Source organism: Tursiops truncatus, chromosome 1 (genome assembly GCF_011762595.2).
Source record: "Tursiops truncatus isolate mTurTru1 chromosome 1, mTurTru1.mat.Y, whole genome shotgun sequence".
Taxonomy (NCBI): domain Eukaryota; kingdom Metazoa; phylum Chordata; class Mammalia; order Artiodactyla; family Delphinidae; genus Tursiops; species Tursiops truncatus.
In genome coordinates, this window is record NC_047034.1 from 128,140,320 (window position 1) to 128,158,956 (window position 18,637).

An 18,637-nucleotide genomic window follows, 5' to 3' on the forward strand; every position below is an offset into this window, starting at 1 on the left:
GGTGGCCAAGTCAGATTCCAAACCTAGCTATGTAGGTCAGAGCCCAAACTCTTAAAGACTACATCTCAGAGCTTTGCATCGCTAAAATATTTAGCATAAGTGAAACTGAGCAGGACCCTGTGGGGAGCTCCTGGGCACAAAAGCCTTTCCAGGTCCCCATTTCTTATTTGCAGGATAAAGGCTTCAGCCTCCTAAACCTTCCCTGAGTTCCAAAGGGCAGGTTCAAACAGCTACTAATCAGAGAAATAGGGAATGAAGAAACAAAGGAGGCACAATCAAGAAACTACAGTGCAGGGATTAAAGCAGGATCCAGGTTCCTCCTCAAGGGATATGCATAACAGTATCTTTGAGTTCTTCTGCAGGAACTAAGGCCCCACACAGGTGGAAGGTGGAGGAACGTAACTTCAGGCTGAGCTCAAGATTCTTGGAGCACCGCCCTGTTACCTCACCACCAGCCAATCAGAAGGAAGTCACACACCCTGCAGCCCTCACCCCAAATTTTGCCTATAAAAACCTTTCCCCAGGGCTTCCCTGGTGGCACAGTGGTTGAGAGTCCGCCTGCCAATGCAGGGGGCATGGGTTCGTGCCCCGGTCCAGGAGGATCCCACGTGCAGCGGGGTGGCTGGGCCCGTGAGCCATGGCCGCTGAGCCTGCGCGTCCGGAGCCTGTGCTCCGCAATGGGAGAGGCCACAACAGTGAGAGGCCTGCGTACCACAAAAAAAAAAAAAAAAACCTTTCCCCAAAAACCATCAGGAAGTTCAGGGGTTTTGGGGCACAAGCCACCCGTTCTCCACGCTTGACCCTGCAATAAAACTTTGCCTGCTCCAAACTCCGACTTCTCCGTTCATTTGGCCTCACCGTGCATCAGGCACTCCAACTCTCACTCAGTAACCTAAGTCTCTACAGTCCTGGGTTTCATAAAATAATATGTGGAAAACAATCCAAAGAAACTATAATTAATGACAATCTGGGTAAATTTAGTCATGAGTTGTTCATCGCTGATCCGTGTCCTGCAATCTTTAGACTAAGTGATTAATTCCATCTGGAATTCGTCCTGGAATCTTTCTAATTTGTCCCTAATTTTTTAGCTATTCTAACCTTCAGAAGGAGCCAAGGAAGAGAGAGGATCCCTGGACCCTCACTCAAGGACAGGACTATAGAGTTGAGTAGTCTGGAGTAGCTGGTGTCTGTACTTAGGTCTGAGATGACCCTAGTACATACCCTCAAATACTGTCAGCTTTACAAGGCTACTTGAACTACACTGTGCACTGCAGGACAATGTTCAGAAATACTCCCAAATGACATGTTCATTTAGAGTAGGATACAGAAGTAAATCTATTCTAACTGTAAGCAGATAGGTTAGAAGGTCCCGGAGAAAAAGAACTAGGAATGGCTTTCTTGACATGAGAGAACCCATTTTGGCCTAAGCCATTTTGTGATCTAAGCCTTGGCCACAATGCTTGCCCTTGAACAGGTCTCAGTAATCAATGATCTTAAGGGAACAAAGGAATGTAGGAACAGAGAAAAGGCAGTCAAACAATAGTCCAGTGATAAAGCAGAGTCCTATTTCCTCCTCGAGGGATACACAACACAATATACATATTTGAGTTTTGCAGCAACTGAAGCCCCCACCCAGGTGGAGGACAGGATGATGATGTTGACCCACTAGGCTTCAATCAACCAAGACTTAGACCTTTGCCCCAATTCTAAGCTGAATTCTCCTCTGCTCAAGCCCCTTCATGAATATGCATGTCCCCTTAGCTTAAAACTTCCCCAGTTTTGCTGTTTGGGGATGCTGCTTTCAGAAAGATCCCAAATTACTTGCTGTAAAGTAATAAGAAGTCCTTCCATCTCCCATTCTTCACCTTGGTTGTGTGTTTTGGCTTGACACCCACCAAGACATGAACCTGGCTTTCCGGTAACATAGCTACAATGATCCTGCCACATTTAGCCAGTTGTTCGGAAGGGTGGCCATTGCAGATTAAAAGGGTCGTAGTGAAATCAGGCTGCAAAAGAATCTAGAAATGGTATCATGGGGAGAATGGCTGGGGGAACTAGGGCTGTTTCTCTTGGGGGGAAAAAAAAGGCAACTTAAGTCAGGGAAGCGGTGCCTAGCAACTATTTTCAATTATCTGAAGAGCTAGTGGGTTTAATTTATGTGACACCAAAAGACTGAAGCTGGATAAGTGGATGACAGTTTCAAGGAGTTGGCTTTCATATCAGTATAAGGAAAAAAAATCTTCCAACAATTAGACCTGTCCAGCAATGAAAGAGCCTGCAAGTTGGCTGTCAGCTTCTATAGAGGGGATCTAGCGCAGAATGGCCACTTGGACAGAAGGACTTAAAATCCCTTCCAATTCTAAGATGTTAAGAAATGGAACAAATAATTAAACTAATAGTCATTGTTATGCATAGTGTTTAGTTCCTAAGAACCCCAGAAAACTGAAACAAAACTACGAGCTCAATGAAAAGGTTTTGCACTTTCATCTCAATCCAAGCTGTACCCCTGATTTTTTAAAAAAAACTAAGCCCACTGAAGTAATGCAAGTTGAAAATCAGTCTCCCTCTTGGAAAAACTAAATTATGTCCTGGGTTGGTATTTATAGTCACCATTTAAGAAAACTGGGAAACTATACTCATATATACAATCAATATTTTATAGCTCTCCTGCAAACCACATGGGTTATTTTTACCAAGATCTACAGGGGTCATGTAGGAGAAAAACTACAGAAGCAGTTGTGTTAGAATTTAGGAAAACCAAGCAAAGCAAAAGTTGAATCAGATATGTCAGCTACCCTGGATATTAAAAGACCTTGAGAAAAATCTATCCAATCAGACAAATAGGTAAAGTTAGAAAACTGTCCTTTTTAATGATGACACAACTTTTAAAAAGCTATTTTACGTTAAGGGAGTCTTCCAAAAGAGGCACACACCTAACTTTAATGTAAGTATTTTTGTTTGGACAAGAATGGAAACAAGACAAATTCAAAGGAAAACAGAAGGACTACACAATTACTAGAGGTCGAGCCCGAGGTATGCATGACTCCAAAGCCCAACTATATTTCCTCTATGCCATGGAGCCAACCTCCGTGCCAACTACTTGCTATGCCAAACCTACATGGGTACTTCCAAATGAACTTCCCTGAGAAACATCCCATCTAACAGGATGCTATTAGAATACCTTGATTAAACAAATACTTAACTGAAGTTTAAAGTCTACCTATTTGTCTGTGGATACTGTAACAACCTCTTACCTGTCTTTGGAAGTTTCACTCTAGAACCATCCAGTCCAGTTTCCAAACAGCCTGAGTGATCTATTAAAAAATGTGAATCATGTAAAGCAACTACACTCCAATAAAAACTAATTTTAAAAAAATGTGAACCAGATTGTCAATTCCATATTTAAAAACAGTGGCTTCACCTTAGATGAGGCAATGGTATCTTAGCCACAACACCAAAATCACAAGAGCAAAAGAAGAAAAGAACACAGGTAAACCGGACTTCATCAAAATTCAAAACTTTTATGCTTCCAAGGACACCATTAAGAAAGTAGGACTTCCCTGGTGGCACAGTGGTTAAGAATCGCCTGCCAATGCAGGGGACACAGGTTCGAGCCCTAGTCCCGGAAGATCCCACATGCCACAAAGCTACTAAGCCCATGCACCACAACTACTGAAGCCCACGTGCCTAGAGCCCATGCTGCGCAACAAGGGAAGCCACCACAATGAGAAGCCCGCATACCGCTATGAAGAGTAGCCCCTGCTCACCGCAACTAAGAAAGCCTGCACACAGCAACGAAGACCCAATGCAGCCAAAAAATAAATATATAAATAAATAAATTTATTTTTAAAAAAAAGAAAGTAAAAAGACAATTCACAGGGAATTCCCTGGCGGTCCAGTGATTAAGACATTTCTCCAACGAAGACAAGACATACAAATGGTCAGAAGCACAAGAAAAGATGTTCAACGTCGTTAGTCCTTAAGGAAATGCAAATCAAAACCACAATGAGACACCACTTCACACCCACAAGGGAGGCTAAAAGAAAAAAGAAAAAGACAATCACAAGCACTGATGAGGATGTGAAAACACTGGAAAACTCAATTCATAGGTGGTGGGAATATGAAATGATGCAGCTGCTTTAGAAAATAATTTGGCAGTTGCTCTAAATGTTAAACATAGTGTTACCACATGACTTAGCAATTCCACTGCTAGGTATACACCCAAGGGAGATGAAAACATATGTCCACACAAAAACGTGTATACTAAGGTTCACAGCAGGAAACAACCCAAGTGTCCATCAGCAAATGAGAGAATAAACAAAATGTGGTACAGCCATCCAACAGAGTATTATCATGCAATAAAAAGGAATGAAGTACTGATACATATCATATTACCACACAGTTGAATCTTGAAAACATGCAAAGTTAAAGAAGCCAGCTCCAAAAAAATCACATATTGTATGAGTCCATTTATACGAAACATCAAAAAAGGCACATGCATACAAACAGAAAGTGGATTAGTGATTATCAGGGCCTGGAGGGAGGGGGGAATGGGGAATGACTGCTAATGGGTACAGGGCTTCTTTCCGGGGTAATGAAAATGTTCTGAAATTAGATAGTGGTGATGGTTGCACAACTCTATAAAATATACTAAAAGGCGCTGCTTTGTGCACTCTAAAAGGAGAAACTTTACTATAAGCAAGTTATATCTCAGTAAAGCTGTTATATATAAAAAGTGAACAAAACTAACAAAAAACAACAACAACAAACCCCATCACTTCTCATCCAGTTATAATGAAGCCCAAACTCCTGGCCAGCCTGCAAGGCCCTAGGCCTACCTTTCCAGCCTCCTTTTCTGCCATCTCCTCCACACTCAACGGTGCTCCTGAGACACCTGCCTCCTCTCCTCTCCACTCATGGAAAGCTCACTCCTATATTACAGTCTTGTCACATGGTCTTCCCTCTGCCCAAGTCTACATATACCTGGCTTCCACACGCATGTTCAGAGCTCAGCTTATACATCATCTCCTCAGACAGCCCTCCTCCAACTTCACACTCCCAAGTGGTCTTCCCAGTCACTGTCACTGTACTATTACATTTTCTTCATAGTACTTATAAGGCATAAGGTGTACAAATTATCTTGATTATTTTTCCTTTGTTTGTCCCTCCTGCCCTAATAGGCTATCAAAACATCTGTTGAGCTGCACTGACGCTAATGAACGTACTATTCAGATGGTGAAAGATTGTAACTGAAGTTATGAAATAGATCATCTCACAGGGAGGTATTAATAAATGCCATGTTAGAGGTACAGATGGGGATGAGAGAAATTCCAGATTAGAAACTGACATGTAGCTGCAACAGCTGTGGAAAAGCTTCATGGAAGTGATGGGACTGAAAACAGACTGAGAAATTAATGGAAGTGTGAAAGGCATTATGGGAGAAAGGTACCTCTGCATAACACCCTCCCCGACCGTGTCCGTGACCAACACTTCACCCACATACACCCCACCGTGACTCATAGGACTATAACGTGGAACCGAGAACTTGAATCTTAAACCATAAATGCTTCAAGGGCACTTGTGCATGCCTCCCCCCACCTAACGCAGGCATAGAAACATCTGTCAAACAACTAATAAAAAAACAAGTGCAGGTACTATTCCAGAAATCTTACCATTTTGATGAGAAGCAATTTCTGCCTCCTCACAATTACACATGGTTTCTATTTCAGACCTTTTCTGGCCCTTTATTTAGGAGAAAGGAGGAAGTGGGTCCTTTTTTAGCTTTTTTTTTTAATGTTTTAAGGACAGAATGATAAGAACAAACCACATATCTCTAGGTCACCCTTAAAGCCGAATCTCAGTGGACTTGTGGAGAACTAAGCTGCAAAGGTTCCCTGCCATTCCTGTCCCAGTGTGGCATTTCTAAGACATGAAGTGGAGTTTCAGTAGTTACTGGAGTACCTGCATAGCAGCACGACATAATGGGAAGTTTAATCCCAGCCATGTGGTCCCAAGTTTGAATGCTAGCTTCTCTATTTAACTAACTGTTTAACCTAAGGTAAGTAACTCAACCTCTCTGAGGTCATTTCTTTATTTGTAAAATGATGTATTCCAACTGCCCTGTAGATGTGTGTGTAAACTAGAGAATGTGCGTACATTAGCCCCTGCAGGGCCTAGCGCATGCTTGACCCACTGCAAACGTTAGTTACAACGATCAAGTCACAAGAACTACAGTCACAAGAATTACAAAGTGCCAGGGTCACAGGTTGCTGTGATACAAAAAAGTGCTTTAGTACAGAAAATAGTTGATTTCTAGCTTCTTGGGAATTTGATGAGCAGGACTGACTTTGCATTATTTCAATACCATCAGTCTTTCTGGCTAAGGAAGGGATGCTTGCTGCTGGACCTGTCGTTTAACCAGTACAAGAACTCTTGGAACTTGGAGTGAGACTGTTAAAATATAACATCAGCCATCTAACTGGACTGCAGGAAGCTCTACAAATGAGACCTTTTGTACTATGTCTTAAAGGCCAACCTGAACTAAATACCAAGTGGTGGAGGGAAAAAGGCAGAGTAATCCAAAGCCTCTACTACCTGCTTTAAAAATATATGAATAAAAATGTGTATCTATCTAGTTAGATAAAAGACAATATGTAGTTGATATTATCTGATCCATTGTGAAAGCATACTGTCTAAAACTTTACAAGAAAAACAATTTCTGAGTCTTAAATCTTCTCACAACATGGACCACACAGAGTGCTACTGAGCAGACTAGCATAATACCATGTAACAATTTACTTGGCAATTTACTTGTTACATACCATTCAACAATTTAAGAGGCAACTCTATATGCCCTTCCCAATGGGTGGATTTATAGCTAATAGTCTAGTACCCAGTTTACTAGTTTCATGATCAGTTGCCATCACGTGAGTTCCAGGAAGCCTGAGGCAGAAGATTAAAGGTTTCCTGGTACCATATGTGTATGTATCTTTTTTTTTTTTTTTTTTTGCGGTACGCGGGCCTCTCACCGTTGTGGCCTTTCCCATTGCGGAGCACAGGCTCCGGACGCGCAGGCTCAGCGGCCATGGCTCACAGGCGCAGCCGCTCCGCGGCATGTGGGATCTTCCCGGACCGGGGCACGAACCCGTGTGCCCTGCATCGGCAGGTGGACTCTCAACCACTGCGCCACCAGGGAAGCTCTGTGTATGTATCTTAAAGGTAAGCACAAGTAATGGAAACTGGAAAAGGTGATCTGGAGCAGGTATAATAATAACCCTTTCCTTTGATGGTACGTACAGCTAAGAGATGAATGAGGTCTGAAACGATATTATACAAGGTGTGATCAAGCCACAAAAGCACACAAAAGATCCCTGTGAACCACAAACAAGCTCTAGAGGGGGAGTTCCGATTCTGTGTGGCAACAACCACCTTTCCTCACCTTGCAGATGGGCTCATTTGTCAAAACTCAGCTCAGGAGTCTCCTCCAGCTCTAAAAAGCCTTCCCAAACCCTACCCCCTCCTAAATGCCAGGTAGGCTGCCTCTTCCCTATGTCCCCAGGACCTACAAACGCTCATCTTGCTCCCTTTCACGACTTCATACTTGTTTGCCTGACTGCCTCTCCCAATAAACTTAGCAGCTCCTTCAGGGAACAGACCTTGTCTCACCTCTTTCTGTCCCATAAGCCAACACTGCTTGGCACTCACACATTTGTTGGAAGACATATTTACAGGACATGCAGCCCAGCATGCTTTGTATACTGAAAGACTATAAATAACCTACCCTCCCATCCACAGGGGACCGGTTAAACCAGCCATTCTCAAAGTATGGTCCAAGGATCCCTGAGGGTCCATGAGACCCTTCCAGGAGTCTGTGAGTTCCCCCTTTAACGACATATCTGGGTGAAGACACATAGTCTTCCAATACTTTAACCAAAACAAAATAGCACACCGCCTGAGTGAAGAACCAGATGTGAGAATCCAGCATTCTTCTATTAAGCCAAACTTAAGAGATTTGCAAATACTCATAACAAAACTACTCTTTCTCATTGCGTATGTTCTGGAAAATAGTTATGTTTTTATAGACATATGTTAACATGTAATGGGTTTATTATTGTTAGCTTTAATGAATTAGTAAATATTTTTAAATTTTCTCAGTTTTAATTTCTAATACAGTTAGTATCTATGGGGAGAACCTGTATAAAAAAAGGCTCTTTAGGGACTTCCCTGGTGGCGCAGTGGTTGAGAATCTGCCTGCTAATGCAGGGGACACGGGTTCGAGCCCTGGTCTGGGAGGATCCCACACGCCGCGGAGCAACTAGGCCCGTGAGCCACAACTACTGAGCCTGCGCGTCTGGAGCCTGTGCTCCACAACAAGAGAGGCCACGACAGTGAGAGGCCCGCGCACCGTGATAAAGAGTGGCCCCCGCTTGCCACAACTGGAGAAAGCCCTCGGACAGAAACGAAGACCCAACACAGCAAAAATAAATAAATTAATAAACTCCTACCCCCAACAACAACAAAAAATGGCTCTTTGGGGTTCTCAGTGATTTTTATATGTTAAAAGGTCCGGAGACCAAAACACCTGAGAATGGTTGGTTAAAGAAACAATGGTACAGTTGTACAATAAGAGTATGCATCCAGCCTTTTTTTTTAAAGAATGTGGTAGGTTGATAAGTGCTAGTAGAAACCAATGTCGAAGCTATACTTCAAAGTTTTAAAAAAAAGAAGGCAAAACAAAGTATATATGTGTACATGTTTTTTAAAAGAGGCACCACTATACATACATGAGATATATGTATACACAAATTCTTTGGATGAACATCCAAGAAAAGTAAAAAGGTAGGTATCCCTGAGGACAGTAACTGGGGAACCAGAGGGCAGGATGGGAGAGAGATCTTCCATTCCACTCCTAGTGTATTTGAAAATTTTACCATCTGCATGTATTACCTTTTCAAAAAATCAAGAGTGGAATAAAAATTATATTGAAATAGTACAAAGCATTAAACTCACATTAAAGAACAGACTTCAATGACATTGTAAAATATTAAATGGTACATTGTGAAATAAACAAGCAATTTTTAAAATAGTAATACATAATATATTCTTGAAAAACAGTCTGGAAGATATACTGCATATAAAAAGTATTAACAGTATTTTTTCCTCCCAGTTAGTGTGATTACAAGTTTATTGCTTCCTTATCTTTCTTGGATTTCTAAACCTTTGATAACTTAATACAAACTATTTCTAGAATCAGAAAAACAAGGAAAGAGTTTAAATACATAGGTACCGAGAATTCCCCGGTGGTACGGTGGTTAGGGCTCCACGCTTTCACTGCTGAGAGCCCGGGGTTCAATCCCTGGTTGGGGAACTAAGATGCCACAAGCCATGCGGCATGGCTGGAAAAAAAAAAAAGCCATAGGTACAAATGTATGTGTATCTATGTCTGTACTTAAATAAAATATTTAGTAAGCCAAAAATTACATGAATATAGTAGTAGTACCTATTAGATACCTTTACACCAAAACCTTGTCTGGATGTTTGTAAGCTAAGTTTAAAACTCTTGTGGGACTTCCCTGGCAGTCCAGTGGTTAAGATTTCACCTTCCAATGCAGGGGGTGCAGGTTTGATCCCTGGTCAGGGAGCTAAGTTCCCACATGCCTGGGGCCAAAAAACCAAAACATAAAACAGAAGCAATATTGTACCAAACCTCTCATTACCCTATGGTTTAAAAACGATTCTGGGGACTTCCCTGGTGGCACAGTGGTTAAGACTCTGCACTCCCAGTGCAGGAGCCTGGGTTCGATCCCTGGTCAGGGAACTAGATCCCACATGCATGCCACAACTAAAAATTTGCATGCCACAACTAAGGGGCTGGCGAGCTACAAAGAAGGGGCTGGCGAGCTGCAACTAAGGAGCCTGCGAGCCGCAATTGCCACACCTAGGACCCAGTGAAACTAAACAAATAAAATATATTTTTTAAAAAACTATTCTGATCCAGTCATTTTATTCCCAGTAACCTATCCCAAGGAGAGGATATCTGCTCAATGGTTTACATACAATGATGTTCATAAGAGCATTACGAAACAGCAAATAACCCAAGTGTTCCATACCACACTGGTTAGGCAGACTCTAGTTCAACCCTAAGGTACATCTGACACAGAGGCTCAGGCCAAAATCCTAGGACTCACTGTGCACTGTTTTGTCTCCATCACCCCTCAGAGCCAACTCATGCCTTCCAGTCAGCCCTGCCTTCATACACACCCTAAAGCCCTTCATTTCTCACCGCCACCGCCCAGTCCAAGCCACGGTCCACTCTCTTCATCCACCTGGTACCACTCTTGTCACCTCACACAGAACCCCAAGTCAACTTTTAGAAGGTCAATCCACTCGTGCTGCTGTCCTATAAAACCCTTCAATAGCTTTCCAGTGCCTTTAAAGTCCAATCTTTCCCAGGACCCTCAAGGCTCCACATGACTTCCTTCCACACCCCCCTTGCTCACCAGGCACCAATCATATTCCCTGTCTCTCTGTTCCTCAAACAAGCTGTGCTAGTCTCACCTTAGGGCCTTCAAACTTGCTGTCCCTTCTCCCTGGAACACTCCACTCCTGGATCATTATATGTTCATCCCTGCGGTTACTCACCTCCCAGAGAGGCACTCCCTAATCACACAACTTAGGATAATCACCTTAGCCTCATCACTAACTCATCACCCTTTCATTTCCTTCATAACAGGCACCTTTATCAAATACTATGCTGCTTATTCCATATGTGCTATCTCCTGTCTCCTCAATGTCCGCATCCCCTCACCTTGCTGTGGACTCTCACCTCTAAGAACAAAGGGAGGGACTTCCCTGGTGGCGCAGGGGTTAAGAATCCACCTGCCGATGCAGGGGACACAGGTTCGAGCCCTGGTCTGGGAAGATCCCACATGTCACAGAGCAACTAAGCCCGTGAGCCACAACTTCTGAGCCTGTGCTCTAGAGCCCATGAGCCACAACTTCTGAGCCTACGAGCCACAACTACTGAAGCCCGCATGCCTAGAGCCCGTGATCTGCAATAAGAGAAGCCACGACAATGAGAAGCCCGCACACTGCAATGAAGAGTAGCCCCTGCTCGCTGCAACTAGAAGAAAGCCTGCATGCAGCAACGAAGACCCAACACAGACAAAAAAAAGAAGAAAAAAAAGAACAAAGGGATATCTGAGTACTCAAAAGATACTCAAAAAAATATCTGCTGAACGGACTATAATACAGAAATTTTAAATGTTTTTGAAGAAGCGTTAAGAACACAGGAAAATGCTTACAATACATATCTAAGTGGGAGGTTATCAACTAATAGGACACCAAGTTTGTTGGGGGTAGTGGGGCAAATAAACAGAAAAGAAAAAAAGTAAAATAACTTCTGTTGGAATTTCCAAGTGTTGGGGTGGAATTGTGGGTAATTTTCACTTGCCTTTTCAGTTTCTTCCACAGCTTCACATTTTCCAAATTTTCTACAAGGCGTGACTTTGATCAGAAAAAGCTACTTTAAAAAATGACCACACCGGAAGGATGCTCAGATTCAGCTGTGAATGTGACAAAGTCAGTCTTACTGTCATGGGCCACCTTATTCAAGTCAAATAGTTCTCCCGAAGTACACATGAAAACCCTCAGACAAAGAAACCAGAAAAAGTAGGGGGATGTGGAAGTGGACCTGTAGACTGGACAGAGGCCTCCAAGCTGGTCAGACCCTTGACCTGGGCTACATTCCAAGTATCACCAAGCTAGGGGAGAAAAAAAAAGGAATATACCATACTCCAGATATTGCAGAATAAGCCAAGACTTTGTATGATCTACAAAAAGATGAACTATTTAAAGTTGTTTTAGATACATTGTTGAACATCAGTCTCTTTAATACTTCTCCAATTCTCAGAAGTTTTCATTCTTACATAAGAAAAGACACACATTTATACTTAATGAGTATAAAAAAACAAAAAACAAAAAACCCCTAAGCCCTCTGAACTAGGTCATCTTTTCAGAGGAGAGGCTCAGCCCATTGACTAATTTGAAATGCCAGTCCCATCTGCAAACCTCAGGAAGAGCTGCAGTTAATATTAAGAGCAGAAACAGGTTTGCTCTTGAACATCTTTTCTCAAGTCCAGGATGCTTCCAAATGGAAACTTTCCAATTTTCCTGCACTTGAGATAGTAGATCCAGTATAATCCTTAAAACAGGATTCTCACACCCTTCAGAAGGAAGTTTCAGTCACCCATCACTCAACAAAAGAAGGCACCACTAAATATAAATTTTAATGGAACTCACTACTGAGTGCCAGCTCAGTGTGTTCCTGTGTGTGCGCATGCACTCGCGCGCCCACACAGGCTCATGCATATGCTTGCAAACAACACACGCACACACACATAGAGAAAAGCTAATATTCTTTTTTTTTTAATAAATGTATTTCTTTTTGGCTGCTTTGGGTCTTCGTTGCTGTGCGGGCTTTCTCTAGTTGCAGTGAGCGGGGGCTACTCTTCGTTGCGGTGCGCGGGCTTCTCACTGCAGTGCCTTCTCTTGTTGAGGAGCACCAGCTCTAGGCACACAGGCTTCAGTAGCTGTGGCAGGCGCGCTCAGTAGTTGTGATGCACGGGTTTAGCTGCTCCGCGGCATGAGGGATCTTCCTGGACCAGGGCTCAAACCCATGTCCCCTGCATTGGCAGGCGGATTCTTAACCACTGCGCCACCAGGGAAGCCCCAAGGAAAGCTAATATTCTTTATGACAGACTGTAGGACCCTGCTTCTGGCAGCCTAAGAGAACTCTCCCATCTATTTACTCACTCACTTGCTAAAGAAAATGTAAGCCAAAGACTTGGGGGTGGGTCTTCAAATAAGGTATTTGATAAGTCTCAGCCTGCACTACTCCAGGCAGACTAGGCAAAGCCAACGGGTGACATCTATCATGAGGCTAATCTCAGATCCACAGTAAATACAAACTTTTACCATAAATCATAGAGCTAATTAAGCAAAATGGACTTGATCGCTAGAGGCTGTTTGATTCTTTCTGGGAAAAATGTAGATAGAATCCGTGACCCATGCCTTCATCAGACTTGTTGAACTCCTTTTATGCATTAGGCAATTTGTCAGATCCCTGTCCTTTAAGTCTCTCAGTGGAAACTGGAACATGGTAAAGGTAGAAAAAATATCACTCTAGTCCCCAGCCCCTAGAACACTGATATATATAGCAGGTACTCAGTAAGTCTCTACTGGATAAATCAGAAGGCATTTGCTGCACTGCATCATAACTGTGTGTGACTGCAGCAACAGAATCCACAGGCTAGGTGCAGAGGAAAGAGACGAATTCTGCCAGGGCAGGTGAGGGAAGACTGCCCAAAAGCAAAGAGTAGCCAGCCCTTCCCTGGAGAAGCCACCAGGGAGTGGCTGCAGGAAAACCTCGTGGACAGGAGTATGCCCCAATCCAGGCTGCAGCAGATGGCCTGAGCTACTTTCCAACTTAAATTCCTACCAAGGTTTTATTTCCTGGGGTTTTGCTGTGCTTCATCATCTCCTTCAAACCTTCAGCTATAAAGGGGTACCTACAGAGGGATCCTTGTGCTTCTCTACCAGGAAATTAGGGAAAAGCAAACAGCAGCTAACAGAAAAAATAAATGCTGTGGAATGTTTTCTTATTTACCAGGCAATGAGCCGGTAAGACTCTTAGACCTTCTGAGAGAGAAAAAATAATCTGAGAACACCCTCCAAGTCCACTAGAAACAGGCCACTTTCAAAACGAATCACTGTCCTTTATTGCTCCTCTTCTTCTTTCCCGGATAAAGCTTTTTAATTGTTCATGCATAAACTACTTGATCCCAACAGAAAAAGATAATTTAAACATTGCAGAGTCACTTCTTACTCCAGGGAGAAACACTGGGAGGGAAGTGAAAGCATTTGAAAGAGAATGGAAACTAAAATTCAGAACAAAGGAAAGTTAAAATGAACAAAATAAAGGAAAACAGCAAGTGGAAAGTTTTCAAAACCCCTAAAAAAGTGCAGAAATCAACTACTTCCCATCATATTCTTTTTAAAAATGGAAAGAGCCACTAATCCAGAACCAGGATGGATGGTGTGAAGCCCTTCATGCCAGAAGAAACAAGTTACCAAGTCAGTTGCTATAGAGAATGCAGAAAAATGGGCTCCCACCCAGCAGTTTCCTCCCCTCATTATGCCTACCACGAGAAGCCCCACCTGACCACAAAACCCTTGGGTAGAGAGCCAGCCTTCCCTCTCACAGAGTTCTCACCCCTGCCCAAACTGCATTCCAAACACGGAAGGAATAAAATGCATTTGAATGTGGTATTAAAATTAAAATAGACCCAATCGTGGTAACAATACCCACAAGAGAAAATTCCAGGTGCAGTCTGGTACACAGAACTCGGACTTGTGTATGTTGAGGGTGGGTGACAGGATTCTTGAAGATCAAAATAAAAGCTTGCTTTTTTACAACCTGCTTAAGAGATAATGCATAAAACTCCGCCTTTGAGATACATCTTAATTCCCCGCTTTCAGGCTTTCTGTTTTCCAGCACCGTCCTCCACCTACCTCACCAAACTAATCTGTGCTTCTGTAATGAAGATCCCTGGATAATTAGCCCATAATAGGCCATAACCACCTAGGACACTGATGAGAACAGAAGCCACAGTGAAGCACCCCGTCTGCAATAACAAGTTTTCATAAAGGAGTTGCTAATCGTGAGCATCTGCATCCCAGAAGGGCCATGTATATATACCTCGCAGGAGCACCACAGCTCCCTCTCGCCTTTGAACGCCAATTCATTATGAACTGGTGTGAACGTGGGGTGGGAGGAGAGGGGAGAAGGGCCGTACTGAAAGGCTAAGAGAGCAGGAGATCTATAGCCCCCAATTCACCACGCAAGCCAAAGGAGGCATTCTCAAGAAGCCATTTCCAGGGAAGCTGGATTCAAAATGTAATTTATCAGAACGAGTCTCCTTGTCTCCTAACGGCCAGGCCCCGGCTTGAAGAGGAGGGGGGAGTGAGTGGTGAGAGTTTACCTTAGAAGGCGGCAGGGAACAGACAGGCCTTTCAAAGCCACCCAGGGCTCTGCCCAGAGGTCCCAGGCGGAGCGGAGGGTCTGGAGCAGCGCGCGGCTGCGAGCCCCGCGGCGCCACAGGTTCCCCAGCGCGCGGCCCCGCCCGACTCCCACAGGTGGGCGGCGCTCGGCCCGGGGGGCTCGGGCGAGAGGAGGGGACGCTTTGGGTCACCAGGGACGCAGTAGACGGGGTAGGAGGGGGCCGAGGGACGGGGATGGCTTTGCCTTAAGGAAGCTGGGCGAGAGGGAAGCTCGGGGCTTTCAGATGCCTGGATCTCGCTCCTCAGCTGGGTGGTAACCGGCTTCTCGCCACGGCAAAAGCAGCCCGCGCGGAGAGAGGGGCCGCGTGCACCTCCCACCCTCCTCCCAACTAGCCTCGGCCTCCTCCCTGGCGCGGTTAAGCCGCACGGCAGCGGGCCACCGGCTGCATGCGCCCCGGCACGTAGGAGCCTGCACTACCACACGCGGGCGGGGGAAGGGCGCCCGGGGACCGAAGAGACCCGGCCCCTCGCCGGCCCTTTGCCTTTGCCTCCCAGCCTCACCCGATCCCGCGTCGGCTCACCCCGCCCCTCGCCTCCGCACGTCCTCACCCGTGTTGGCCTTGATGTTCTCCCGCAAGAAGTGGCCGCTGGAGAGATGCTGGAGGCCAAAGTTCTCGGCGATCCTCTGACACACGGTGCCCTTGCCCGAGCCGGGCGGCCCAAGGATGACCGCGCGCAGGAGTTTGGAAGCCATTGCCTTGGCGAGGAGGGGGAAGCCGAACTGGCAACCCGGACAGCGGCCTCGAAGAAGCCCTGGGAACTTTGCTTCTTCTGCCTCAGCCTCTGACACCCTGAGCTCGCGCGGGGACTTGCCGCCGCCCCTGCAGGGGAAGGAGAGACTTTTGAGACAACCCCTCGCCTCCGCCCCGCGCCGGGGCGGCTAGAAGGCGGAGTAAGCGCCACGCTACACCTCCCCGCCCTCCTCGCCCCACGCTGCGATTCTAGCGAACGCCCGAGCGCCCGCCCCTGGCGGGGGCAGCCGTCCGGGGCTCGGAGGTCCACCCGGACCGCCCCACCTCGATCCCTTCCTAAACCTCGCGCCCCACGCCCCGTCCGAGGAGGGAGTAGGGCATCCCCACGCCAGCCTCCCCCGAGTGGGGGGGCCGGGCTAGGCGGTGACTCTAGGCGAGCCTCCAGTCGCCCACGCCCCGGGAGAACTGGGGGCTGAGCCGCAACCCGGGTCCCCGCACGTGGGCAGCGTTTGGTCCGCGCCTCGGCCCCTCCCGGCGGCTGTCACCTCCCGGGGAGTCGCAGCGGCTGCCGCCCGCGCGGACGGCCCAGCGCCCACCTCCGCCGAGGGCTGACGGATGCGCTCTCCGCTGTAAGGAGCCGGAGTTCGGCGCCTCTACACCCGGAGCAGTCAAATAAACACACACCTCCGCCGGGACGCGGCGCTCCGCAAGGCTTCCAGCCCGGATCCCGCTGGGCGGTGCCGCCTCCGCCCGCCCCCATTCGGAGCCCCGGCCGGCCGCGCGGGACTCGCGCCTTACGTAAGCGGGGAGAACGGCTCCGCGCTAGCCGCTTGTCAGTCCGCCCGCGCCTCTCCCCGCCTCGTAGCTCCGCTCCCACCCGCCTCCCCGGCCCACTTGCTCCCCAAGACCCCGTGGGGCCCGCGGGGGCGAAGGGAGGTGGAGAAGAGGCAAGGAACAAAAACCCCCTTTTGCGGTCGCCTGGGGACCCGCTCTCCTGTGGAGAGGAAGGAAAAACACAACATGTTGAGCGCCTACTGTGCGTCAAGTTCGAGGCTAGTTGATTTCCTTCAGCAACAACCGTTCCAAGTAGGGTATGCACAAGGGAGGAGAGTAGGCTTGGAGTATGGCTATTCATTCATTGATTCATTCATTCAGCAAATGTTTTTTGAGCCCCTACTATGTGCCAGGCACTGTTTTAGTCCCTCAGCATATAGCTGCGAACCAGAGATAGAATCCTGCCCCGGTGGAAGTTACATTCCAGCGGGAATTTTTTTTTTTTTTTTTTTTTGCGGTACGCGGGCCTCTCACTGTTGTGGCCTCTCCCGTTGCGGAGCACAGGCTCCGGTCGCGCAGGCTCAGCGGCCATGGCTCACGGGCCTAGACGCTCCGCGGCATGTGGGATCCTCCTGGACCAGGGCACGAACCCGTGTCCCCTGCATCGGCAGGCGAACTCTCAACCACTGCGCCACCAGGGAAGCCCCAGCGGGAATTTTGAACTCTCATCTGCCGGACTCCAAAGCCCAGGTTCCTTGGGTTAGGAGGAAAAGGTGGGGCGGGAACGGGGGAGATCATCCAGCCCTCAGGATCTTGTAGCCGACTGGTTCCAGGACTTCAGCAGCCAGGACTTTGGCACTACGTTTACAACTCACTAAGTCCCGGTGGGTGCTATCTCCTCCCTCGCCTCCCAGGCATAACCAAATATCCCAATCCATATTCTCTGAAATCTGTTCCCACACCACACACAGCTTTCATTTCCCACTCGGATTTAGCGTGATAACCGCCTGCCCACAAGTCTCCGGCTTCCGCCAATCCATCCGTAATGCAGCTGCCAGAGATACTGCTAAAGTGCAAATCAATTTCCATTATTTCCCCACCTCAGATATTATCGTCCCTTCAACATAAAGCAAAAAATCGTCAGCAGGGGCACACAGGTGCCTTCCATACACCTTTGCATCCCACCGGCTCTGGTCCTCTGCCCTCCTTCCACAGGCCTCCAGCCTCCCGCCTTTGGGAAATCCACTGCAGGGTTCTGAGTGTGCCCAACTCGTGGCTCACAAACTCGGAGGGACAGTGTGGAGAAGTGCCTTCTCTAGACTCCTGGCTGCTCTGTCTGTGTTGGACTGGGGGTGGGGAAGCCTGATGGTATCGCAGGTCCCAGCCCTTCTCCTCCACACACTGATGGCCAGACAGCACCTGTCTCTGGCTACCTGGGAGCACACCCAGGCTGCCAACCCCAGGCCAGTGTTTGTTCCATAGGTTCATCCCCCTGTCTAAAATATCTCAGTGTTCTGTGGATCTCGGGGGGTTGTTACACTGAGCCCCTTCAGTCCTCCTGGGAACAAAGAGGGAGAAGAATTTCTGGGGGTTTGGACGTGATGACAAATCTCCACTGTTCTTCCTGCCATGTGATGTATAGTATATAGCAGATACTTTGCAGTCATTCTCAAACCTGAGCATGCATCAGAATGACTCGGAAGGCTTGTTAAAACAGAGTGCTGAGCTCCACCTCCACCGTCTCTGACTCTGTGGCTCTGAGGTGGGCATTTCTAACAAGTTCCCAGGTAGTGCTAGGGCTGCTGATCTGGAAAGCACACTGAAAACCACTGCTCTTGGGAAATGAGCATTGAGACAGGGGAGCTGTGCGGTCTCATTCCTCTGCCTGCTGTGGGACCTTTGGCCGTTAACTTCTCTTTCTAAATTGAGGAGATTGGATTTAGCACAAGGTCCCCTTGCATTTACCAAGAATTGATTCTGTAAGTTCCCACAGGAAAGAGAGCCTCTAGCCCCCGCAAACTAGATGTAGATAGCCTACCTTGCCCTCTCAC

General features: G+C 46.8%; 1 protein-coding gene across 2 annotated transcripts in view; it reads right to left on the minus strand.

The window, feature by feature from the left end:
• The window catches only part of AK4 (adenylate kinase 4), a 73,230-nt gene extending 56,730 nt beyond the window's left edge, over nucleotides 1-16,500 (minus strand). Inside the window, exons 1-2 of one of the 2 annotated variants that reach the window (XM_019919784.3) lie at nucleotides 16,409-16,500; nucleotides 15,670-15,941 (exon numbers count right to left, since the gene is read on the minus strand). In XM_019919784.3, the coding sequence (XP_019775343.1) occupies nucleotides 15,670-15,814 (145 nt within the window). In that variant the 5' untranslated portion in view covers nucleotides 15,815-15,941; nucleotides 16,409-16,500. The remainder of the gene's footprint in view (nucleotides 1-15,669; nucleotides 15,942-16,408) is intronic. The other variant, XM_004324251.4, reaches the window with a different exon arrangement.
• Between the last annotated feature and the right edge of the window lie 2,137 nt (nucleotides 16,501-18,637).